The 27,084-nt window shown below is 40.9% G+C and overlaps 1 protein-coding gene across 2 annotated transcripts in view; it reads left to right on the forward strand.

Moving 5' to 3' along the window:
* MFSD6 (major facilitator superfamily domain containing 6) overlaps positions 1 to 27,084 on the forward strand; it is a 69,769-nt gene that overhangs the window by 16,931 nt on the left and 25,754 nt on the right. For both annotated transcript variants that reach the window (XM_072961319.1, XM_072961320.1), the window contains exon 2: positions 3,520 to 5,119. In XM_072961319.1, the coding sequence (XP_072817420.1) occupies positions 3,573 to 5,119 (1,547 nt within the window). In that variant the 5' untranslated portion in view covers positions 3,520 to 3,572. The remainder of the gene's footprint in view (positions 1 to 3,519; positions 5,120 to 27,084) is intronic.

Raw genomic sequence — 27,084 nt, forward strand, 5'->3', positions numbered from 1 at the left:
AGCATTCAGTCTTTCACCATTAAGTGTAGTGTTATGTGTAGGTTTTTGGTAGGTGATCTTTATCAAATTGAGGAAGTTCCCCTTTATTGCTGTTTTTCTGCAACTTTTCATGCATGAGTGTTTAATTTTGTCACATGCTTTCTTTTCTGCATTGATTGATAGGATCATGACTCTTTTGTTTCTCCTTTGGCTTGTTTATATGATGGATTACATTGATTGATTTTCAAATATCACATGAGCCTTGCGTCCTTGGAATAAATCCCACGTGATCATAGTGCACAATTCTTTTTTTATTGGCTAAATTTTCTTTTCTAATATTTTGTTAAGGATTTTTGTGGGTATGTTTATAAGGGATATTGGTCTGTAGCTTTCTGGTTTTTGGACTGTCATTTTTCTAGTTACAGGATTCTGGCTTGACAATCCTTTTCTTTCAGCCTTTAAAAAAAATATTGTGCCAGTTTCCTCTGGTGTCCATGGTTTCTTTTAAAAGTTATGTTGTTTTATCTTTTACTGGTAGATATACAGTTCATCTGTAATTAATTTTTTGTTTATGATGTGAGGTAGAGTTATCTGTTTATTGATGCAATTTTTTCTTTTTTTCTAAGAAGTTGCCTCAAATTTTCCTTTCACATCATCTCTTAAGTTTTCATTTGTGCTTTTTTCTGTAACACATTTTCTATCTCTTTTCTGTTCGAACATTCCTTTTATCCCTTTTTCCTTCTCGTCCTACTCCTTTAAAAATATATATTATCCTATTTTTGTTTCATGGTTGCATTTCTTTTCCTACTTCTGAAGCGATTAATGATACATTGAAGAAATGTTTTCCTCCTCACATGGCTTCTGTTTTCTCCATGTGGATTGTTTTTCCTCTTTGTTTTGGTTCTGTCTTGCCTGCAAGAGACTTTCTCAGCTGTCGTGTTATTCTTGGTGACTGCTCATGTTTAGTGGCAATTCTTGATGACTCTGATCTCCTGTGCAGAGTGATTTGGTTGGGTTGTTTAGTTGGGGAGGCTTCAATATCAGTATTGAGAAGTGACTTCTTCTGGGTTAGTCAGATTCTCCAGGGAAGAACCTTCCAGTTCTTGCCAGCCTTTGGGAACCTAGTGAGAAAGGTGGGATGGGAGCAGGGGGCGGGGGGCGGGGCCAGGGCTTGAACCTAGGGTGTGTTTGTTTCCTTAATGCCTCTGTTTTCAGTATGGCACCCCACTCTCAACTTTACGTGGTGCTCTATGATGCAAGAACCTCTGTTTTATCCGCTCCAGAGGGAAACAGCTCTAGTTGTTTGACTAGGTGTGTGGAGTGGTGAAGGGGACTGGGCATTCTGAGTTGGGATCTAGACTTTCAATTAACTCTACTGTTAGCAGTACCCTCTCCTCAAACACACACACTCTTACTTGCAGATAAACCTAATATGGCCAATCCTATGGCCTTTGAGGGCTTCTGAGGAGTAAATTGTATTAGTTCTTGGCTTTCCCCACTGTCAACCGAAGTTTCAGCTTTCTTAGATTTACTGAGTTATTTACCAGTTGTCTAACTATGTCCTGGCTTCCAGAATTTTATTTTACTGCTATTATGCCTTTTAATTAATTAATTAATTAAATTAAATGCCCTTTAATTTTCCCAGCTTGGATTATGACTTTAAAACTGTGTGTATGTGTGTGTGTGTGTGTGTGTGTAGTGTCATTTTAGTGGGGTTTAGGGATAGAGTAAAACCAAATGCTCTCAATGTGCCATCTTTCTCCAGAAGGGTCGTATAATTTTATACATTTTAAAAACAAGTATTTCTTTCAAGTTCAAAAAACAAAATTAATTTAGAAAAGAAGTCCAAAGGAGAATTACTGTTCTTCTTATGTGATAAAATAGAATTGGAGCTGTTGATATGGATAGGTGAAGACAGTAATGATGGAAGAAAAATAAGTATAGAATATTGAGGGAAATCTTTTATCTTGGCAGCAAAGGATTGGATTTTGCTTTTCCTTCAAGTTTTTTTGAGGGGCAAAAAGGTTTTCTTTTTATTAAGAAAAATGATTTGGGAACTAGATAGAGGTGATGAGTTAGTTGCACAACACTGTGAGTATACTAAATTCCACTGAATTGTTTAATGTGGTTAATTTTATGTTGTATGAATTTTATCTCAAGTGAAACAAGGTTTTAACCTAAAAAAAAGAAATACATGAACATTTTCAAAGCTTATAGCTACGCTGACACCTGGCTTTCGTTAACTTATTACACAGGCCTCATTAAGTTATGTCTCTATTGTCTGCCTAGGAGCTATGTAGAGATTTTAAAATGTTTACAAGCATGATCCAGGAAGATTGAGAAATTTATTCTTCATTTTGGGAAAAAGGGGGAGCACTTCCAAGGGGTGACAAGTGGTGTTATTTCTAGTAAAGAAGATGAAAGGAATTACAAAGTATGTAATGTGTATACCTCCTACATCCAAATGTATTTGTTACAACTTGACAAGTCTTGATGCAAGCAAGACCTTTTGACTCTTTAATCATTTTTTTAATAGAAGAAAGGGAAACTCTGGTAGAATGTGGCATAGTCCCTATGAATTTATGCCTTTGATATACTGCTTATCTTTCATATGAAACATCTTGTCTCATAAAAAGGTTTAATAGCACTTTATTATCCAAAATGTGGTATTTGGCAGTTTAGCATGGTGCGTTAGAGCATGTATCCTAAAGCCGTAATATTAGGGTTCAAATTCTTGCTCTGCCCACATCTGAGTTATTTAAACGCCCCTTGCCTCATTTTTCTCATATGTGAAATGGAGAGGATAATTGGGATATTGCGATGCATATGAATTAATACACTTACCGATCTTTAAATATTGCCTGGCATACAGTACATGCTCAATAAATGCTATCTTCTTTTTTTGTTTCCTGATATTTTCTTGAACTGCACCCATAAAAGCACTTCTGGAAAATGTATGTGATATAAGCAGAATAAAAACTACTTCCTTGCCAGGGTATCTTTGTCATGGCTATAGTGACCAAATACAGTAGCGAACATACAGTTGGCTCTCGCTTTCTCATCACATTTGTGGTTGGGGTTAAGAGCTTATTTCTGTTTCCCCCTAGAAACTGAATGGGTTTTAGCTACCTTTATTTTCTAAGAATTCTAGACTTCATAGTGCAGTGGATTTGTTAGCAAACTAAAACCAAGAAACTATAAATACTATTTACTTTCAATTCCTTCTGTTTGGTTTGGACATAATCCCTGTCATTTGTACACTTTTCCCTAGAAATCAATAAAAAGATTGAGAATGTACCTGAGTAATACACCTGCCAATTAGAAGATGTAATTAAGTCAGCCAGTGGCCACAAAGAGTACTTGACTTTTTGAAAGCTATTTTTCTTTATCAGTATTGTATGGCTGCAAGTGATAAATGGTGTTAGTTCTCTCTTACAATTACTGTTTTCAGTTGTAGTTTGAAATCCCTCCGTTTCCTGCAAAATGAACCTCTATGTAACCATTTTCATACTAAGCCATCTTTTACATTTTACTTTACAGATCAACCACCAACATTTTGAAGGTCCTAAACTTTCTGATGGTGGTGGTAAGCCATGGCGACGGATGATAAAGTTGCCATCTTAACCGATGATGAAGAGGAACAGAAGAGAAAATATGTGCTTGCCGACCCCTTTAATGGTATTTCCAGGGAACCAGAAGCACCTTCAAATGAAACGCCCTCCCCCAGTGAAACAGCTGCTCTTCCTGAGGAGGAAATAGACTGGATAGAGAAACACTGCGTTAAAATAAACAATGATCTTCTAATTTCCAAGGTTTTTTATTTTTTCTTTTACTCTGCGTATGGCTCTCTTTACCCACTTCTGCCGGTGTATTATAAGCAGCTGGGAATGTCACCAAGCCAGAGCGGGCTGCTCGTGGGTATTCGGTACTTCATTGAATTCTGCAGTGCCCCGTTTTGGGGTGTGGTTGCAGATCGCTTTAAAAAAGGCAAGATCGTCCTTCTCTTTTCTCTTTTGTGTTGGGTTTTATTCAACTTGGGCATTGGATTTGTCAAACCCGCTACCTTGCGATGTGTACCAAAGATTCCCCCAACAGCTCGCCCCACCAATTCAAGTCCCCCGTTCACTGTCCTGCCAACAAATTCTTCCATTACCACATCACCTAGAGTTCGTGAGAAAAGGTACCCGCTTCCTTATGAAGGGCCACTGATGTTAGAAGCAGGGCCCAATGTCACGGAAACTGTCATCTTCTCGACAGCTCTGAACAAGACCAGCATGCCCACTCTGCAGCCTCAGACAGATGAAATTACGGACCATATCATGGACTTGACCTCGAACCCAGGCACTGCAACCTCTGTGCCCCCAGGAAATGCAACCAGGGAGACAACGACCTCTATTGTCACTACCGCCAAATCTTTACTTTCTGACCAAGTCACTCTTATTTATGATCAACAAGAAGTAGAAGCTATATTCTTAGTGATCTTGGTAGTTGTCATAATAGGAGAATTCTTCAGTGCTTCCTCCGTCACGATTGTGGACACGGTGACCCTCCAGTATCTGGGAAAGCACAGAGACCGCTATGGGTTGCAGCGCATGTGGGGTTCCCTGGGCTGGGGCCTGGCGATGCTGTCCGTGGGCATCGGCATTGACTACACCCACACAGACGTGCTCATCGACGGGAAGGGGTGTAAGCCCCCTGAGTACCGAAACTACCAGATCGTCTTCATCGTCTTTGGGGTTCTCATGACCATGGCCTTGATCGTCGCTACTCAGTTCCGGTTTCGCTACAACCACTTCAAAAATGGTGACAGTAAAGGGAAAGAGGTGGAGATCCCTCAGGTGGAGAGGAACAGCTCCACGGAGTCCTCGGAGGAGACACCAACCACCACCAGCCACTCGCAGGCCTTCAACTTCTGGGACTTAATCAGGCTGCTTTGCAGCGTGCAGTATGGCTCCGTGCTGTTCGTGGCTTGGTTTATGGGTTTTGGGTACGGCTTCGTGTTCACCTTTCTTTACTGGCATTTGGAGGACCTGAATGGAACGACAACCCTCTTTGGGGTCTGTTCAGTCCTGAGCCATGTGTCTGAGCTGACGGCTTATTTTTTTAGTCACAAGCTTATTGAATTGATCGGCCACATCAGGTAAGAAGGCGCTTACTGTTGCTGCCCCTCAAAAATTGAACTGTATCTTTTCATAGTTGATGGCACCTTTGAGCACATGTAAGGATATTATCATTTGTGTTGGGGGTAGGGTTGGGGTGGAAATGGGGTTTTCTGTTGCTCTTTCTTCTTAAAATAGAAACAAATAAAAGGAAGTGATTATCCTGCTTTGATTATCTCACACAAACAAATACGCTGTTTCTGCTCTGTGTGCTAAGAGACTCTTACAGTAAATGTTTTCTAGTACAGGAGCACCAATTCAGTCAACTGTGTTATCCGCAGACCTTGAAGGGCCCACCTGTCTCAGGCATTTATGAAGAAGGGCTCAAGTGGATAAAGAGGATTATGTTTTTTCAGCCTTCTGTTATTCTTAGCCACTTGCTGACACAGATAGACCTTAAATACATGGTGTTTGAAGATGTTTGTTGTATTTAGTAAGGCTGTGATGTGACCCACCGTAATTCCTAATCCATGAGATTGCATGGAAGAGAATCTTATATAATTTTTTTTTGATTATTACATGAGTCTCTGCATTTATGTCTGCTTTGAAAATGTGGGACATTTAAAAATCTTCCACCTAAAATTTCCCATCTAATCTTTATAGGCAGAAAAACCTATAAAGACCTGGTGTTTCTTGTGTAATGTTTCTCATCATTAATGTTTGTCTGAAGTTGTTTGAGCAGTACTTTGCTCCTTGTAAGTCTTTGCTTTGTTAAGTAATGCTTTGCTGTTGGCTCTGAAACATAGATCCAGCTACACTCAAGCAATCTTACTTCATAGGAAAGTATGACACGTTTGTCCCTAAAACCTGAAGTTGCCGTGACTAAAAAAGAAAGTGACCGTGTGTGTTTGTGTGTATGTGGTAATTTTTAAACCTGCTGTTTCTATGAGAAATCATAAAGGAGAAATAGATACTCACAAGATTTGAGAAACATTGATCTTTTTTTCCTTAATTTCCCTTTGACTAACTGAAGAAATATTTTCTAATTTAAAGTTTCAACCATTCTTTTCCCCATGCAATTGTGAATATTTTTCCTTGTTTGGTTTGGTTTTGCTTTGGGAGGCTGTGTCCTGTTCTTTCTCTTTCTCAAATCTTTGACCCCTTTGTTGTCATTAAACAAAGTCAGGCACTGTGTGTGGACGGTTCCCAGAGCCACAGAGTCCCTGAGGCACATTCAGTGGGACCAATCTGAAAAGAGTCATATGATATTAAGGACTTGGAATGTCCTTTAATCTTGTCCGCGTCACGTTTACATTCTCTGTGCTGTGTGGATTGACTGTGATGAATTAGACAATCCTCTAATTGTATGAGCGGAATCTCACCCCAGATATGGAAAAATAGTATGTTTAAAAACCATAGCCATTTATTCTCAGAAAGGTATGCTGTTAGGTCCAGTGAGTGGAGTTCCTAGATACCATGATTTAATCACTCAGTACTGTTAATTGAATGTTGATTTAGTGAGGAGAATGCATATAGGTTTTATTTTCAGATAAATTGTTAGATTCTTCTCACATGTCAAGAAAAGTGGTTTCTTTTATGTATCTGCCTTTTGTCTGAGGTATATATTTTCATGATAAAATCCCGGCATGTTTACTATTAATTTTGGTAATTATGTGAATTCTACTTGTGTTTTGTTTCTAAGTATTACTGGTAACCCATTACTTAAAAACCAATGGCTCACTTGACCTCAACTTTCTAGTTTTATGTACAAGAACATCTTTTTTCCCCTTCCTTAATGATGTGACGGAAGAAGAAAGCTCTTGTGGTCACATTGTTGCTTCCAAGAGCCTACTGGGATTCCATCAGTTTGTGGTCATTTACCTCTTTCGGGTTTTTATTCTGTCCATTAAAACGTATTGTCTTAACTATTTTTAAAAGATTCTGATAGTTGAAGTAAGATTATGTCCGCGTGTTCAGGTAGAATGGGTATGTTTCTTTTGGTGAGAATGTTGGGAGCTCAGGTAGGTGGTGGTTGAGATTTGAGGGTTTAAATTTGCAGGGATGACAGTTTGAACTTTTCTTTGGAAGAATATCATGCATTAAATAGTTGATGAAGAGAAGTCATCTTTCTGTGCATTCAGAGTCTTTATGTTTTCCTTGTAGGATCATAAGGAGAGATCCGTCTGTGGCCCTTAGGTCTGCATGCATGTTTTTGCAGTATTCTGTGGCTGTCTTGTGGGAGTTTGTTTCTAGGAGTCAGCACGACCACAAAAGTGGTAACTATCCTAATGTAGTCCAAAGTGGATTTTCACAAATTCTTTATATAGACTCATAGGGAAGAAACAGTCATGCCAGAAAACAGCTTTTAAAACAGCATGTCCAATTTTGAATCACTTACTATTTTAACTGTTCTACAGTTTGGGTCCAGTTTTGCAGGGAATAACCTATCTGTCGGTCTAAACACATACACACACACACACAGAGTAAATGATTTCTGATTTTGACCTTGGATTTTGTCCCCTCTGGAAAGTAGCTTTCTCAGGCAAATAGGGTAATGCTTACTGTTTCTACTTTAAAAAAGTAAATTTCTTTTGATTTAAAATCACAAGACTTTGGAATTTACAGCAAGTATATTTCTAGGCTAATATATGTAATGATGATAACTAGGTTTCTTTAGCTAGAGATATAAATACATCTTAAGGCTGTATTCACCTTGCCAAATGTTTCAACAGCCATGAGTAGGGTTGTGATCAAAATATATTGAAATTAATCATTTGTAAATTTGTAAAACAAAACTATTCAGTATTAGGTCATCACCTATGTTATTCGATTCAAATTTATTTATAGTTTAAGGGACACACAAAAGTCTACCCAAGCAACTCTGACTTTGCCCTGAAATTCTTATACTCGAGGTCAGTTTTGTCATGCAAATGTTATCTGGAAGGGGTAATATAGTAACCATCATTAGCTATTAATTACTAGTAGGAATTGAGCAGCTAGGTATCCAGATGAGCTCACCAGTCCATTAGGGAAAGAAGGAAATGCATGATGCAGGTAGGAAGAGGAGGAACACACAGGTTTTCCTGGTGGGCACTGCAGGAAGTCCCAGAACAGGTAGCAAGATGCTTGGGCTACCTGCTGAGGACCCACGGGAGGTAGTGCAGGGTAAACGTTTTGTTGTTGGAGGAATAGCAACAGCATTAGAAGAGTGAGGAAACTGCAGCTGGGGTGATCAGGGAAGCCCAATTTGAGCTGCCCACTGAAGGATTTAGAGAAGATGGTGTTTATCCCCTCCCCTGTTTCTGCCTACCCCTTGGTGCCATATTTGCTGGTCCCCTCCTCACCTTGCATGGCAGGACTCTGATTTCCTCCGGCTGCTTTTCCCAGTCTCCTGGCTTCTGCCTGGGTTCAGCTCCTGCAGTGGCTCACCCACTAGACTCACAGGGAGGGCTTTTAAAACTCCTAATGCTCAGGCTGCACTTAGACCAATTACAGTCACGTCAGGCTCTCTGGGAGTGTGCCCAGTCATTCCAGCCAAGGTTGGTAACCGCCAGGCTGGTGAGAGGCCCAGGTGGAAGATGAGAGGGAGGAGGGGAGAGGGGGAAAAAACCCTAGCTCTCACAGCATCTTGTGTGAGCTTTGGAGATTGTTCCCTCTGATCCTTTCGGGTGGTTCTTGCCCTGGCCTCAGGTAGTTTCCTCACCTGCAGGTGTTGGTCAGTACGCAGTTGGAGTCTGGAGGGGAGCCCTCTGCAAAGGCAGCTCTCTCTGTATAGTTCTCTCCCCAGTGGTTCTCGATCCTGCTCCCAGACTCTCAGCCCTGCCTCCTCGACTCAGGAGTCTCTGTGCCCTGTCAGGCAGCATCTCTGATGATGCATCTTACCTACGGCTCTGCCTGCTGTGGGTGCTCTTGAGCTCATGGCCCTCACCCTTCATCCTTCTAACTAGACCTCGTGGAGGCTGTCTGTGGCTTGCTTACCGTGCTCTGGCTTCTCAGCTCTTCCATCACCTGCCTAACCAGGCCCCTGATCTAAGGCTGGTGCTTATATCCCTGATTACATCCTGATGTGTATGCAGTCCTTAACTGCTTAGACCTCTGGTGCCAGTTGCCACAATGGAAATAGAATAACTCAGTTCTTGATTAAAAAAAAAAAAAGATGGTGGGCCTTAAACAACTTTTTCCCCTTCTCATTTCTTAATGGAGCATTATTACTTATTTTTAAAAAAATGACTTTTACTGCAATAGAAAAAAAAGTTAAGACTTATTTTTCATAGTAAATTTGAAATTATAACTTACATGTGATCTAGAGGAGTATTACTCTGTTGTTTAAAAATCAAAATCCTGCATATTTTTCAAGCTTAGTGAACTGGCAGTTTATTTAGGCCTAGAGAACCCCATATTAACAGGATGCAGAGGTGAGCACTAAAAGGACGGGGGCTGGAAAAGACAAGGGGGCTTGGAGGCTGGATGGGTGCTGGGATGAGGAATATGAGCTTTTACCCTGAGTGCAGTAGGGAATTACAGCAAGGCTCAGAGCAGGGGAGGGCCACAGATTTTCACATATTTGCATTATGGTGGATAGCTCTGAAGCAGGGAGCCCACTGAGAAGGTTCTCAAAATAGTCCAAGTGAGAGGTGATCCAGGCCTGAACGCAGCAGTAGCAGCAGGAATTGAGGGAAGGAGTGTATTTGGGAGGTGAAGCTGACAGAATGGTTTGATGTGGGCAGTGATATAGAGACCGCCGTGTCTCAGCTTGGGTACAGTGGTTCCACTACATCCAGGAGGAAATTCAGGAAGGACATACAGAACTGGGGGAGGGTGGGAAGGCAGTCTGCATCCAGCTCTGGGTTTGTTCAGCTTAAACGTGGAACATCTGGATGGGAACGTCTGACTGCCATTAGCTTGAAGGTACAGTTAAAACGAGGAACGTAAGATCAACAAGGAAATCTTGTGGTGGAGGAAGAGAAATGGGCTGAGGAACATCAATTACGGTCGTCACCAATATTTTATTCTGAATTTCTGATCTTACTGGAATGTTGATGTATGCTTTATTGCTTAAAGGAAGTGTCTTCATGCTTAAGAATATTTTGTGCTATGGGGAATTGTGTTTATGATCTTTACTGTAACCTGTTTCCACATCTTGCCTCGGGAGCAGATGACTTTCTGAGCACCCTTCCAATGCCAGACACCCTTTAGGAGTGTTTATCACTCCTTACCTGAGACATAAGCAAGGCAGAGGGAAACATAAAGAGAGAGGGACTAGAGGAAACAGAGATAGAAAGTCAGCAAATAGAGAAAGGAAATAGCTGCTGTCTCCAGGGTACGATTTCTTCCTGTCCTTATTCACGAAAGGCAGTGTTACATACTGGTTACAAGCACAGGCTGGGAGTCACGTTGCTGGGTTCAGAGCTTGGCTCTGCCGCTTGGAACCATGTGGCCTTGGACAGGTTACGTAGTGTTTTGTGACTCTGTTTTGTCATCTGTAAATAGGCATATCATTAGTACTGACCTCTTTGTTTACTTATTTTTCATGAAGACTAAATGAGGCAGTTGCTTAGAACAATGACTGGCATATATTAGGAGTTCAGCTGATTTTTTAAATTATTACTTTGTCAATCTTTTGATTATTATGTTGCTCACAGCTACAAGACTCATTGGAACTGATAAAAATACCATGACTTAGTATAATGTAGAAGTGTACAGATCATTAAGGCTGCAAAGTTAAGATGTTTGTGGTTTTCAAAATAAATAATTCACACTCAAAACCATTTTGGTCAAACTGAGATTTTCTCCTCCTAATTTATTGTAGATTGTTTATATTCTCCTTCATGCTATTTTTTAGGTCTTGGTGATCATAAGCTACTATCACTGTAATAGCTGGGGTACAGAATTTTTGTAATCATAGCTATTATTGTTTATATATAGATAGATTTCTATGTTTTCTATTCCTTTCCCACTTTACCTTCAAAGACATTGATATTCATTTTTATAGGAAAAGTCTCTTACAGCTATTTCAAGTATAGATTCTCATTAAACTGTAAGCTGTAGAGTTTCAAAAGTAGAAGAATTTATAATCAAGAGCTGAAAGGGAGTAACTGGGTTTTTATAGCCCCCTGAAAAGAACATCTTTGCTGAGAAATATATTGCCATGTTGTATCATAGCTACCAGGCTGACTTGTTAATAGCAGCATTACTTATTATTGAGCTATTCATAGTTCAAAGCAAAAGGCCATTGTTATAAGGTAGTGTAAGTGAATCTGGGGCTTTTGTTTATTGGTATCATATTTGGTTTGTTTTCTCTTCCACCTTCGGTGGCTGCACTGACTGAGGCGCTCACTGAGCTAAAGAGAGCAGGACTAACTTTGTATGAGCTGTAGCTTTTGTGGTAGCTTCTCATGGGCCGAGGTGGTGGTGGTCATTGAGGTGTGCACCAGACAAGAGTAAAAGCAGCTCCTGCAAATTCATGACCTAGATAACCACTGTGGAGACCAGTTCAGGAGTCCATGGTAATGCGCAGGTTGGATATTTCCTACGGCTTGAAATGTTCAATTTAAGGTATATACCTGCCTGGAGAAACTTTTACACACATGCAGAAAGACACGTACAAAGATGCTTACTTGCTTCTGGAAGCTTTTTAACAGTGAGAAAGAGAATTAGTCTAAATATCCATCAATTGGGAAATGGATACGTTCAATATGGCATAGTCATAAGGTGGAATATTATGCAGAAGTTAAAAGGAATGGACTAGATTGGTCTGTCAACATGAAAAGCTCTCAAAAATATGATGCTGAATGGAGGAAAAAAGAAAATTTCAGAATGATACACAGTTTGGTACAATTATGCAAATCTTAACAATGCATTTCAAAAGTTATGCATATTTTTATGGATATACCTAGTTATATAGAAAAATTTTAATTTAGAGAGGAAAAATGCATTCTGAGTTCATATTAGCCCTAGCTTTCCGGACAGGACATTAAAAAAAGGGGACTGGGGGGGGGGGGGACAAAGAGGACAAGGAAAACTGCCACTTTATCTGTAACATTTTATTTCTTTTCAGAAATAATAGCAAAATAGTCACAATTTTCCATTCTTGATGCTAGATGTATATATCTCCTACCGTTTTTGATATTTTGTATTGGAAAATAGCTTAAAGCTTGAGTCTAGTTGTAGTGGATTAATATAATTATCCTCCTGTAAAATAACCTGATATATGTGTGTGTAGCTGTATATGTTTTTAATTAAATTAGAGTTGGTTTACAGTGTTGTTAGTTTCTGATTCAAAATGATTCAGTTATATATATATTCTTTTTCATATTTTTTTCCAGTATGGTCTATTACAGGATATTGAGTGTAGTTTCCTGTGCTATATAGTCAGACCTTATTGTTTACCTATTATATATATATATATATAGTAGTTTGTACCTGTATATAAGAGATGTATTGTATCCAAATATACCAAGTAAACATTGAGGTTTTGTGCCACTAATGTGTATTTTGCCCATATAATTTTATCCTAAGTAGCATGAATTTAAATGATTAACAGTCTATGCGATTATCATGGCCTCAGGTCTTATTTCTTTCTCTTTAAAATGAACTCAAGTGCAAGTCTGTAGTATCTCAGTAGGAGTTAATATCAAAATGTATCCAACACCCCAGATTTGGGTAGTGATTATATTTCTTTATATATAAAAAGAAATCAAGGTACCAAAAAACTGATATCTTAAAGATCATAAAGTTTATTGCTGACCGTGAGTCAAAGTATGAGTGTCTGTACCAGCTGTTTAATGATCTTGAGTCATACAGGGTCAATTTACTGCCTTTATTGTACAAGTCAAAAACCTAAGCAATCTGGCTAGTTGTATTTCTACTTATCCTTGGAAATATTTGGTAGACCGTCATTGTATCTAACGAGAGGATGGAAGCTCAGACATTATCAGAAAGAGTCAGCGTTAGGTTACATTTGTCTGGGGACCGTAGCCTTGGACCGTGCTACTTACTGTGTGTTGTGGTTGACTGCTGAGCACAGTGAGGGGTCCTCAGTCATGGAGGGTTGGCCGTGGTATTTCACGAACACTTAGGAGAATGAAAAACAGAAGGAACAAATTGGTCCAGCTTTGACTCCAGTCATCTTCCCAAGCCCTGGGAGGAGTGTTGGGTAGTCTGGTAGCTATCCTGTTTCCTGTATTCTTCTTTTTGCCAGTTCACCTGTAAAGAGTGCACACACGTGCGTGTGCGTGCGCACACATGTGTGCATCTGACCTAGGTTCAAGTCCCACACTTACTCTATGTCTGACCTTGGGTAAGTAAGCAGAGTAGCTTTATTAGTTTCAGGTCCCCATTTGTAAAACATGGTAATAGTTGTATTGAACTTCATAGCACTGTTAAGATTACTGAGATAATTCATAGGCCATAGTAAGTGCTCAGCTGTAAATAATAGGTGGTATTATTTCTGTTATTATTAATTCACTCCTTCAGCAAGTATTTAGCATACACCAGGTGACAGGCGCTTTCTAGGTCCTGGGGGTACACGGAGTGTGTAACAAGATAGACAAAGGCCAGTCCTCATGGGACTAACCTTCTGTTGGAGTAAACAGTAAACAGATTATTTCATTTCTGATGATGATGAGTGATATGTGGCCAAAATAATGCAGGATAAGTGTTCCCAGTGCGACTGAGGAGAGGGGGCAGTGTCAGCTTGAGTAGGCTGGGAGGCTTTCTCCGAGGAAGAGACATCTGAGCAGAGTGACATCTGAGTAGAAGGCACCAAGTGAAGGTGAGGAAACCACAGTGCGCATGGCCCGAGGAGAGACTGAAGGATGACAGAGGTCAGCGAGGTGGGCAGGGCCCTGCAAGGCCTGCAGGCTCACACTGAGACATGGTGGGAAGCCTTCGGTGAGTGTGAGCAAGAGGTGACATGGATAGATTTCTGCTTTTATGTTTCTTAAAAACACTTGCATGGATGGAGCATTTGTTGTTATTGATCCTGCCCTACTTTAGAAAGGTCCCTATTTTATTTCATTCTTTGAGTTTCAGAGAACTTGAGTTGTTCTTTTTTTCTTGAGTCATAGCTGGTGATTCACGCACAACCTTTGTTGATTTAGTTCCTTCCACCAATCCCAGATGGAGGGCTTCTTGTTTTTAGCAACTTCAGAGTTTCCGAATAGCTATAGACTCTAGAGAATAAGTAAAAAAATAAAAAATTGAAGTTTAAAAACCTCCAACCTTAACAGAAAATATAATTACAGGGCAATATTGTAAAAGTAATAATGATTGCTCTCCTGCTATTTCAGCGTTTATTACATGACAGTGCTCACCAAGGCACTGTGCTGAATGCTTTACCTTCAAAACCTCGTTGCATCCTTCTAAGAGCCTTGTGAGTTAGGCGTTGGTATGTCCGTTTTAGAGAGGAGAAGTTCAGAGAGGTAGAGTGACACCTTGTGACACAGCTAGTAAATAGTACAGGTAGAATTCAGACCCAAGCCATTCAGACTCCAAAGCTCTGTGTTCTCAGCTACCTCATAGATTCATAGCTACAGGCTTAGATTTGCGAGTATGTTGTCCTTTCATGCAACCCAGTCTCACCTCTTACCTAGTCTTACACTTTTCTGCTGCGAGTGATCAGTGTCTGGTACAACTTTTGCACCCATTGCAAGCACCCTCCTGTATCTTCCAGGTAAGATCTCCATTCCTCTAAAATGCCCCATTTTCTCAAATTTTCTTCCTTTTGCCCCCAGTGAAACTCTCTGTCATTCCTCCAGATTAGCAATCCTCAAGCAGTGTTAGGAAGAGAGTAATGTGATTAAATCAACTCATACCAAATGTAAGTGGCAAAGACTGTTGCCAATGATGACTATGTATCATATAGAAAGAGTTAATTCACAATTGAGTATTGGGTTCATTCAGTATTTCTTTAAAGAAACCTCTATTAAATGACCAGGTTCTATTCTAAGGATACAGTGTGGAACAAGACAGAAAAGGTCCCTCTTTCATGGGGTTCACTTTCTGGTCGAGGGTAGATGACCATAAAACAAAATAGAAAATGTTAGGTGCTACAGAAATGTTAACTTAGGCACCTGAGACATTGGGAGTTGGGACAGAGTAAAGCAAATAAAACTGAGAGTTCTCTTGGGCAGGACCTAGTGTAGGTGGAGTGAGAAAGAAGAGTTATTTTATGAACTGGATACCAGAAGCGAGGGGACCCAGGGAAGGGGTATCAGTTCTGGAATATGGGACTTGTGGAAATCCTGTGAGATGATGGAGTTGCCCATTGGGAAGTTGTATTTATAAGTCTAGATCTTGGAAGAATGGATGAGACTAGAGATGTCTTTGGGAAACATTGGCACGTGGGTAGAACAGCTAGCTCCATCCCATGGTTTGAGGTTTCTGCAGCCATCTTCCTCCTCCATTCTCCTCCTTTCCCTTCAGCTAGTAAACGTATTTTGGGAAATCATCTACCTCAAACAAGAAACATATTACATTCAGGGTTACTCTGGAAGCAGTGCCATAGGAGAGGACTGTTGGGAAGCAACAAGTTCAGTGCTTCTAAGATGAGGGTGAAAATTATATCCTAAAGTCAGAAAATGAAGCCTGCCTGCCTGCCTCCCTGCCTGCCTTCCTTCCTTTCTTCCCTCCTTCTCTCCCTCCCTCCCTCCCTCCTTGGTTTACAGTGTTGTGTTAATTTCTGGTGTACAGCATGGTGATTCACTTACACATTTTTATGTATGGTTTCATATTCTTTTTCATTATAGGTTATTATAAGATACTGAATATAGTTCCCTGTGCTATACAGTAGGTCCATGTTATTTATTTTATATATAGTAGTTTGTGTTTGCAAATCCCAAACTCTTAATTTTTCCCTCTCCCTACCTTTCCCCTTTGGTAACCATAAGTTTGTTTTCTATGTATGTGAGCCTATTTCTGTTTTGTAAATAAGTTCATTTGTGTCATTTTTTTTTTTAGATTTCACATATAAGTGATATCATATGGTATTTATTTTTCTCTTTCTAACTTATTTCACTTAATATGATAATCTCTAGGCCCATCCATGTTGCTGCAAATGGTGTTATTTAATCTTTATTATGGCTGAGTAGTATTCCATTGTGTATATATACCACAACTTCTTTATCCATTTATCTGCTGATGGACATTCAGGTTGCTTCCATGTCCTGGCTATTGTAAATTGTGCTGCTGTGAACATTGAGGTGCATGTATCTTTTTGAGTTAGAGTTTTCTCTGGATATATGTCCAGGAGTGGGATTGCTGGATCATATAGTAAGTCTGTTTTTTAGCTTTTTTAAGGAATCTCCATATTGTTTTCCATAGTGACTGCATAAAATTTCATTCCCACCAACAGTGTAGGAGTGTTTCCTTTTCTCCACACCCTCTCCAGCATTTATCATTTGTGGACTTTTTAATGATGGCCATTCTGACCAGTGTGATATGATACCTCATTGTAGTTTTGATTTGCATTTCTCTGATAATTAGCAATATTGAGCATTTTTTCATATGCCTGTTGGCATTCTGTATGTCTTCATTAGAGAAATGCCTGTTTAGATTTTCTGTCCATTTTTGGATTGGATTGTTTGTTTCTTTTTTTGTTGTTGTTGTTATTGAGTTGTATGAGCTGTTTGTATATACTGGAAATTAAGCCCTTGTCAGTCATATCATTTGCACATATTTTCTCTGAGTCCATAGGTAGTCAGAACATGAATTCTTGATGGATGTATCTTTAATATTCTCTTGATGTTATTCACTCATAACTCAAGGCCTTCATCCTCAAGTAAGCCTCCATTCACCCATAGGAGTGGTGACCCCTGAATTTCTGTGGGACTGAAGAAACATAGCACTGGAGGGAATATGATGCCTAAAGTATCCTAATGGCTTAGGTGTGATTTTCTGTGCCCAGTGCTTATCTGTTAAGTAAAGCAGTGTAAACTGAGAAAGAAAACAAACCAAAAGTAGACCAGCAAGAAAATCAATTATTATTTTTTTTAACACAAATCCCTGAGTGTAGGACTGTTTCTTATTGTATTACCTAATAGCTGGAATATACGTTATTCTACAAAGAAGATTCTTGTATCTTTTGTAGGGAATGATTTTATACTCAGTTTCCTAATTAGGCTAAATCAGAAAATCATTGTTTCCATTTCTAATACCTAAATTACCACTAGAAATAAAGGAAATAATATTATTGCAGGCTTTACAATTTGTATGGTTTTCAGAAATACTTTTATTGTTATAACTACCTTGCAGAAGTTTTTTTTAATATTCATTTTACAGTGGTTTAATGAGAGCTTGATGTCCTCCATTGGTGGAAAGACCATGGGGACTCCCTGGGAACCTGGGGTGGAGCACTTGAGAATCTGCAGTCAGGGTTCATGGAGCCTCAGAGTCAGTTCCTAATGGTGTTAGAAAGTGTAGGTATTAAGGGTAAAGAAGTAAAGAAGGACTAAATTGTTCCTCCCCCCACCCCCCTCGCACTAAATTCATAAGTTGAAGCCCTAATCCCTCAAGGTAATAGTATCTGGAGTTGGAACCTTTGGGAGATAATTAAGGTTAGATGTGATCATGAGGGTGGGGCCCTCATGATGGGATTAGTGCCCTTATTAGAAGGGACATTGCAGAGCTTTCTCTAGCTCTTTCTCTGAGCCATATGAGGACAGAGTGAGAAGGTGGCTGTCTGCAAGCTAGGAAGAGGGTCCTCGCCAGAAACTGACAGTGCTGGCACCCTGATCTCAGACTTCCAGTCTCCAGAACTGTGGGAAAATAAATTTCTGTTTTTCAAGCTACCCAGTCTGTGGCAGCCTGAGCAGACTAAGACATGCCTGAACAGAGCAAGGAGAGCCTCAGGTGGGGATAGATGGCTGGGATTCCCAAAGATTCTAAGAGTCAGTGGACGCTAGAGTAGGAGGGACCTGTGACTTAACATTGGGATGACAGTTGGAGTGAGTCCAGCAGTAGCAAACTTATTTTTCTCTTTGTGTATGAATTCCTGGTAGCATGTGTATTGGTTGGTTGAGCAGACCTACCATGAAAGCCAAGGAAGGAACAGATTTGCTATGATTTGCCTAAGGTCCACCCTTCTGAGTGATGGAGTAGGGACTCAGCCTGGGGTCTCTGGCTTATAATTCCCATGCTCTTTTCAATTTATCAGACAGAAATGTTGGTATTCATCAATGTAGATGAAGTGGATGAAGACCAGTATCATTACTATTTCATTACTCTAAATCAAGTTATTATTAATTACTATTATTCTTTCATTACTCTTAATTAATACTATTAATTAGTTTATCCTTAGTTCTGTTAATGAGATTTTTGTTAGAAATCTAACAATTTGTTTCAAATACAGGTAGACTACTATAGCAAATCTTTGTGAAACCAGATTTTTAAGGTAGAGTGGTCCTTCATGCTTTTATGTGTGAAAAAGGGCACCGTTTAAATTTCCATCAGTTTCCTTCAATTCTTATGCTCGTGGTGGAGGGGGCTGTGCTGACTATGGAAAGGGCTGGTATGTGATGGCCGAAGACCTAGAGTTGAGTCTTTGTTCTGCAGTTTGTTTAGCTACATGACCCTGGCAGCTTGGTTAACCTTTCAGGGCCTTGATTTCTTCAGCTGTAAAACAGAAATAATGATACCTCTTGCCCTTCCTCTTTCAGAAGATTATTGGCAGGAGTAAATTAGATACTAAGTGGGGAAAATACTAAAGAATTGGAGAATATTATGGAAGTGTTAGTGTGGAGGGCTGGGCATGGGGAGGAGTCCATGGAGAGCAGTGGTCTCAAGACCGCTGAAGTTGATGCTCTTTCTTCCTCAGTGTCACAAAAAGAGGGGACAGGACTGGTATGAACAAAATCTACTATTCAGTTAAGTTCCCTGTTTTAAAAAAGGGTAGAGAAAAGTTCCTAGTCCTAAAAATTTATTAGTTGACAAGTTTGGGGCAGGAGTTTATGATAATTGTATTTGTACTATTTTTTCATGTCTTGAGACATCTGCAAGTTAATTATTACTTCAGGGAAGTTGTTTGGCATTATGAGTTGGGATCACATGGAATTAAATCTGAAAGTGAAAGTTTAAGAAGAGAAAGAGAGAGATGACCTAAAAGCCAGGATTGCTAGAGTTGTTACGACTCTTCACAGTGGGTTCTTTGCAGCCACCTCAGGGATCGAGGAACCGAGAAGACCCGGGCTCCTTTCAGCCTTGTTGGTGGGGTAAGCCCATCTCAGAGGCTTCCCAGGCTCGTCTGGAGACCTGCAATCTTGATGGACAGGTCCTGTGCCTGTGGTCAGATCTTCCCTAGGTGGAGACTCCTGGACAGCCCTGACTCTGTTCCCTCTCGTGGTCCTGTTAAGCTGTGTGTGGGGTGGGAGGCAGAGCTGGAGGGTGTGTGCCCCTCCCTTGTTTCTACTCCTTACCCAAGCTGAGCCGTACAGTCAACTTCCGATTATTTGATTTTGAAGTCTGCTTGCTTGATGCAGCCCTTGTGCAGCCCACAGGTGGAGGCAGAAATCGTGGCTCACCCTGTGTCCTGCCTCAGCATTGCAACCTGCTGTTTCCAGGGCTACCTCAACAGAAATGGTCCTTTGGCCCATTTCAATCTCATAACACAAAATTTTGTTTCTCGGTAAATTTTTCTTTTGTGATCCAGGATATTGGTAAGCTGTTGAGTGGCATTTGCTTTTCTGCTTTCTTCTTACCCCAATCCTACTAATGAGTCATCAAAGTTTAAAATGTGAACCGTCTTCTAAAGTCAACTCAAACAGACACCCAGCTTCCTTAATCCAAGTGCACAGCTGCTGCCAGAAGCATTAACTACACTAACACAGCCAGTCCCTGTCTCCACTGGTCTAATCAAGAGGCATTTCTTCCAGCCTGCGTCCAGGTTTGACCTCTTGCGGGAACCTTGGAGTAGGAACATAGCACACTGTTATCACCTACCAAAAGATGATCCACAGGGCAGGGACCTGGACCTTCCACTGGCCCACCAACTTTGTGGCCCCATTCTACCTCTCCAGACTGCTATTTCTTTGTCTCTATAAAATAAGAGGGTTGGACTTGATGTGGCTTTGCTTAGTTCTAACTCTAATGATCTAACTTTCTACTTTAGTTGGTTTCAGTTTGTGGAAAACCACACATCAGATCTCACCCCTCCCTGCCCACTCCACCAAGCATTCAGACTTTGAATGGTTTTTGCTGATAAGTCAGAAATATACACAAAGCCATTCATGCCAACTCATTCAGACAACAGACTGTCTAGCCAGTGATAGGGGATGTGATTTATGATAGCCATTGCTGGGGTCCATATAGAGAACTTTCTTTCTGCAAAGCCGGTTGACTTGAATGGAAGTTAGAGCCCTAAACCGTAGACATTTCTCCATGTGCTGACTCAGACAGACTTTCTCACAGATATGGCTGCTCTTGGTGAAATATTTGCATTGTGTTGAATAGTAGTTTACACATTTGAACAGTGTTTTGCAGTTCTCCTTTATGTACTTACTTGATCTTTTCAAGACTCCTGTAGTGTAACCAAGGCTGTCATGACCATTCCTGAGAAGAGTCCCCTTCCTGTGAGCCTGAACCCAGATCCCACCACTTCAGCCACACTGCAGCTAATGCCCCGCCCTGCGGCCATTGTGAAAATGTACTGATTAGCACTGTTTGCCAAAGCCTTTCATTTTACACCAAACACTAGGAAAGTAAATAGCAATCCCTAGATAATGTAATTGAATAAATATTGTCAGATTGGTTTGTATAAAATGCTAACAAACCTCCTCTAAGGCAGCCCCCCTCTAACTTTAGAGGCCAGAGAAGCTGCCACTGGTATCACACATTCTGTTTCTGGTCCATGGAGTAAGTGGCTCTTGAGTTAAAAAAAAAAAAGAGAAAAAGAAAAAAAGAGGCCATTAGGTACACCCTAATCCGATATGACTGATGTCCTTGTGAGAAGAGGCGTTTGGGACACAGACACGCACAGAAGAAAGCCCATGTGAAGACGCAGGGAGAAGGTGGCTATCTACCAGCCAAAGAGAGGGGCCTCAGGAGGAACTAATTCTGCCAACACCTTGATCTCAGACTTACAGCCTCCAGGATAAGAAAATAAAGAGTGTGGCTTAAGCCACCCAGTCGGTGGTGCTTGTTACAGAAACTGGATAAGCCTAGCTCCATGCCAGCTTGGGTTCCCTTGCCCTCATCCTTAGCAGGTGTTTGGCCCCTGCCAGGGATGTGGAACTTGCTACCTCACAAGGTAGCTAGGATCTTGTGTCACTTGGGACTCTTTCCCCTGAGGTGGCAGAAAACCTTAACCAAAGTGGCTTTAGCAAAACAGGGAGTGTGTTGTCTGGCTGAAGAGCCCAGCGCATGGCCTGAGGTGTGGCTTTAACCAGGTCGCAGACGATGTGGTCAGAGCCTGGTTTCTGCACGCACTCGCTCTGAGTCCTGTTGGTAGGAGGTCCCAGGCGGTCCACACCTTCCCAGGGTCACGTCCAGCTGAAGAGAGAGACTGCTGAGTTGCCCTGGTTTCTGTCAGCAGCTAAAACCACAGTATCTGCTGTGCTGACTGCTCTCAGGTTAGCTTCAGGCTAACGCAGACCCTCTTCAGCAGAAAAGCCCTTCATGTATTTGAATGTCCCTCCTGCAACTTTGCTTCTCCAGTTCCCTCAGGGGTTTTCTCCAGAACATCTCATCCTAGACTCTCCTTTTTTTAATTCCCCCTCATTCTGACTCCTTGTCCACCACCCCCCCCCCCCCCCCCGCCGCCAGTGATCTCCTAACTGTACCCACTTCCTGCTGTGGTCTGGCCAAAGTCAAGAACAGTAGGATTATTATGTCCTTTTGGTTTGGTCATGATATTCCTTTAGCCTGAATTTTGATAAACTTGTATAGTTCTCTTAAATTTAGCTTAGGGTCAACTAAGACTCTTGTGGCCTTTTTCAAAGTAATAGTTGTGACAGTTGTCAATGATTCGTGTCTGGAAATGATAGAATTTGTATTTTATGTATGCCTCAGGCCATCTCATGGAAAACTTTTAAATAAAATCATGGTGTGTGTGGGTATGTGTGTGTGTGTGTGTATGTGTATGTGTGTTGGTCATATGACTTTGACCCAAATGGAAACAGTGAGAACAAAACTGCATATTGTATCTTTCAAGTGATTGGGTTCCATTAATCAAGGTTCTGTTTTGTTTTAAACATCCTTATTTTTCTAGAGATATACACAGCTAATAAAAAGTAGATTGATAAACTAAAAGAGCAATGGAGAGGAGTAAATATGGCCAGGAACCAGCTCAGTGACCTGACCGATGGTTACCATAATTATACTCCTAGCTTATCAGTCATTTGGAGAGGAAAGATTTGAAGGCAGTAAAATAAAAAATTACTTAGACCAGCAGAAACTGAGACTTCACTTTTACCTTTTATTTTTCTAGTAGAAAAAAGTAGAAGGAAGTATTAGTAGCCACAGAAAACATGCAGAGCTAAATGAATATTCTTTTTACCCCATTTACTCTTCTGACATACAGTGTGGTTCTTATACTCTGTTCTACAGATCCGGGGCAGTGGCTGGCTCCACCTGCTTGGTGATAGAAGCTTGGTGGCTTCCAGGGTCTCTTTTGGGGATGTGATCCCTTTGGCTGTGCTGTGCTTGGTGTGGGAGTGCCACTGACTCTTTGAGCTTTGTGGTTTATATGTTCTTACTCTTCTGGTGAGATAGACCTGTGGGTACTCGGGGACCTTGTTATCTGCTTGTGCATATGTGTTGAGGATCCATTGTGTGGGCCTCCAGGATGCCCCAAACAAAACTATAGTCAGCAGTTCATTGAACTGCTGCTTGTTAACACAAACGACTGAATATTTATCTTTAAGCATAGCCTATTAACAGTAATCAAAAATGGTACCAAATATGGACATCCATTTTTCTTTATGATCCTAGTTCTAGGCTTTTTTTATAAGTCAGTTCATTCTTCCACATACCCATCACTTATTCCTATACCATGATCAAGTGTCTTATTATACATATATATATATAATTACAGATATGCATATATAATTACAAATGTAATATGTGCACACACACAAATAATTACAAGTATAATATGTGCATAGTCTGCCTTTATATCTTGTTCATTACCATGTCCTTGGCACATAGCACAGAATATGTTCAATAAATATTTGCTGAGTGATGTTCTATTTAAAGTATTTCTATTTTCCCTCTAGTCCATGAATATTTAGTGAGTGCCTCCTGTGTGTCGAGCACTGGAGATTAATCTGAGCCAATATAATATGAAATAGTCACCCTGCGTGGAGCATACAGTCACGTTGTCGGGGTCCAGGTACAAGTGAGATTAGGGCTGTGAGGAAAAGGCATGTGATGCTGTGATCACATGTAAGGAGCTGAGTGAGATCTGAAGGAGGAGTAGGACATCAGGTAGGGTTAGGTGGGGACAGTGGCCCAGTGGATCCATTGGGAGTTCATGTGGCTGCAGACAGAGCGAGGCAGAGCGTTGTGCCAGATAGGATACAATAAAAGATGTTTTATAATAGAATCTTGTTTCTGCTAGCAGTTTTGATTCACAGGGGTTCCCACTGTATTCCATATAATCCTTTCTTATTATCCAGGTGACTCTTGAAGCAAACAAGTGCTTTTCTTAAGTTTTCCTCTAGAGACTGCCATTTTCTTTGCCCCGGAAGTACAGAATCATGGCAGTGTTGAGTATTTCATGGGCCTTTCTTCACTATTTCTATGACTATTTGACTTACACCCAATCTCACAGCAGATTCAAAATATAGAAATAGTACCGCATATTAATCTAGCTAGGAGGTTGTGTTATTTTTATGCCAAAATATAAACCCAGATAATGATCCCTTCAGGTTGGAGGACCATAGATCAGACGTGAAACATCATTTGCTGTGTCTCTTTATAGCTACTTGAAACAGTGCCTGATCTCTATTCTTTGAGAAAGTGGATAAACAGATGGGAAGAAATTCAGGAGTACTAAGAGAAATTCATCTAGTAAAGCCTCTCTGCCACCCTTGGGACAGTCCCCCAGTCGTCCTCCCTAGACGTTGTAAGAGGTTCTAGTGTCTTCCACCAGAGACAGTCACTTCGCATGTAAGTACACTCATGCACGTGTGACTCTCTCTCTCTCTGACGTGAAGATTGGAATGCGGTACTTACTATTCTGCAGTGACTTTTCACTCCCTTTAGGTGACAGCATCTCTAGGTAGTGTCAGGTGGATTAATGATAAAACAGCGCATTCGCAGCGTAAACATTTGAAAACACGAAAATAAAAACATTTGCTAATCTTTTGATGTAGGGCTAAACCTTTTTCTTGAAAACAATTCTGCTTTGGGAGTTAAACCACACCCATAATCTATGATTTCCATCAGTTTCAGTTTCTTTGGTGTGGAACATGAACTTAAAAGATACTTTCAAAGCAATCTGACTGCAGAATTTTTTTTTAAATTACTGTAACCAAATTTTTTGGTTGCTTTCTTATGCCTTATTTGACAGTTTTTTCTATCTTTTAAACCCCTTGTTTTTATGTTATTATCAAATGTATATAACTCATTATACAAACTCAAAATCTTCAGAAATATACTCCTTAGACAATGAATGGTCCTGTAATCACAAATCTCCAAGGTAACCATCCATCGTGGTTTGGTGCCTATCTCCTTCCAGATTTGTTTATGTACTAACAACTTGAGTATTGAGACACACACAACGGCATTTTATGACACAGTGACCAGGAAGTTGTTGCTTTAAGAGACTTTTCTTTTGGTTCCCAACAGGAGATATTTAGAAATGTGTGCTGGGGGGGCATTTCAGTTGTTTCAGAGACGGACACTTAACGCCTACAGGCCAGGGAGCCTAAACATCCCACAGTGAATGGGTGGGTCCCAGATGATAAAGAATCAGACCATGCACAATGGAAGTGGCCCACTGAGAAACACTATTTTCATGAGAACAGCGCTGCTTCTTGGTCTCATGCTTTATCAGTTTACAAAAGATTATATTAAATTACGTTACTGTAACTCATTGAACACTTGAGCAAGGCAGACTCCTTCTGAGTACAAGGTGAAAAAGACGCAGTCTTTGCCTCACGGGAACTCACAGTCCTCTGTGTGTAGCACTTGTCGGCTGTGACAAGTGCTCTAATGGAAGCAGTATAACAGGAACAGAGGGAGATAGGATCATTTATACCTGCGGACATGTGAGAAGGTTTCTTAGAAGAGATGAGCCCTTTCAAGGAGAGGACTCTCAGTCAAAGGTACTAGCGCCTGAAGTCCTGTCTTGGGAAGAGGAAGAGGTATGTCGTCAGCTCTGCCACTTCTAGGTAAGGACTTGGCCTGAGTACGAGATGTGGCAGCTCCTGCCACGTGTTGCTCAGGTCATTGACTCTTGGCCACGTGTCCACTCTCTGGCTGCTCCTGCTACCTCTGTGGCATGGGGAAAGTATCCCAGGGTGGTAGCTCGGGCCCTTTGCTTTGGGTGGGAATTCCAAGGAATGCCAGCTAGAATCCTTTCAAGCCAGCCAGCCCTGGGAGTGGGACACAGGATGGCAGGGAATGCCACGGAGAGGTCAAGAAAGGAGAGGCAGGACACAAGATTCCAAACAGTGACAGTAAAACTCTGTTTTGCTAGACGGGGGCAGAGAATTCCTTGGGGGGGACACCCACAGGAACATTACATCATGGGGTTTGGTTGGGAGGAAAGGATTGGCTATGAGAAAAACAGGAATTTTCTAGACTAAAATTTAACTCGAGGCCTAAACCTATCTTCCAGAGAGTTTAGATATATATTTTCCTACCTTCTTAAGCTGACAAGGAAACATCATGTTACTGTAAGGTCGTCAGTGTAAATTGGTGTTTATGCTGGAAATAAGCTTCATTCCTGGGGAGGAGGGCACTGCTTACACTGAATGCTTACATTAAGCAGCAGGATCTTGACCTTCGTTAGCAGCTGATGTTTGCCAGCTCTACAAAGACATCTGTAACAATATCTGCAGGAGGTTCTTTTTTTAACTGACAAGTCCTTATAGACCGTAGAAGGATGATACTGTTCACCATAGAAAACCTAAGATGATTCATATGAGGCAGACTAAAGGCTGTGCTCCAAATATCTGATATTAATGACCACTTCTTTCTCATGAGGAAGTCGTGTTCCTAATGAAATTCTAGCCAGGTGTAGCAAAGGACATCGTCTGAGTGGTCTGTAACCTTTCGAAATGCTACTTTCTGAATCTTGGATTGTTGCTGGTCTACCTTCATCTTCGCCCGGGCCCCAGACCAACGCTTGTGTGCTTTGGAATGTGCATCTTTGTGCGACGGTTTGTAACACAGATTGAGAGCATGTTCAGTCTGCATCTGCAAATTCTCCACTTCTGGTTAATAAAAGCCATCCTCATCCAGGGTATTTTGTTTTTCTCCAGTGCTTTTTCTATTTTGAGGACCTTTTCTGTTTCTCTGATAGAGGCTTTGCAAAATGCTTGTTGCCGATTACTTATTTGGCTGAGAATGGGTTCTCCTTGCCTGGTGCTGCTCTTCTGTCTCACACATCTGAGAGCCTTGTAGGGTAATCCTGCTTAGGTCCTTCTTTGCTGCTCATACCCTGTATTATCTCTGGAATAGAGAATGATTTCCAGGTGGATCTGGGCTTGAGAAGTTCACTCATCTCTTTGTAAGTCCTTAGACTTTGATCCTTATATTTTTCAAATACCCTCTCTGTCTGCAAATCCTTGAGGTTTTATGGTTAACCTTGTTTCTGTGGTTCCCTCTGCCTGTGATGCTTATCCCTGTCCCTTTGTCCATTTGCTTCTAACCCAGGTGTCCTGGAACCCCCCGGGGTAGCTAAGAACCTCTCCTTTGTGCTGCCGTAGCACTTTGTGCAGACCTCTTACAATATTGTATTTATTTGCTCGTGTGTCTGTCTCCTTACTAGAGTGTAATTTCCTCAAAGGTAAAGAGGATTTCTCTTCATTTTTATTCCCCTTCAGTCCAGCATAGTGTATGGTAC

Source organism: Vicugna pacos, chromosome 5, assembly GCF_048564905.1.
Source record: "Vicugna pacos chromosome 5, VicPac4, whole genome shotgun sequence".
NCBI classification, from domain to species: domain Eukaryota; kingdom Metazoa; phylum Chordata; class Mammalia; order Artiodactyla; family Camelidae; genus Vicugna; species Vicugna pacos.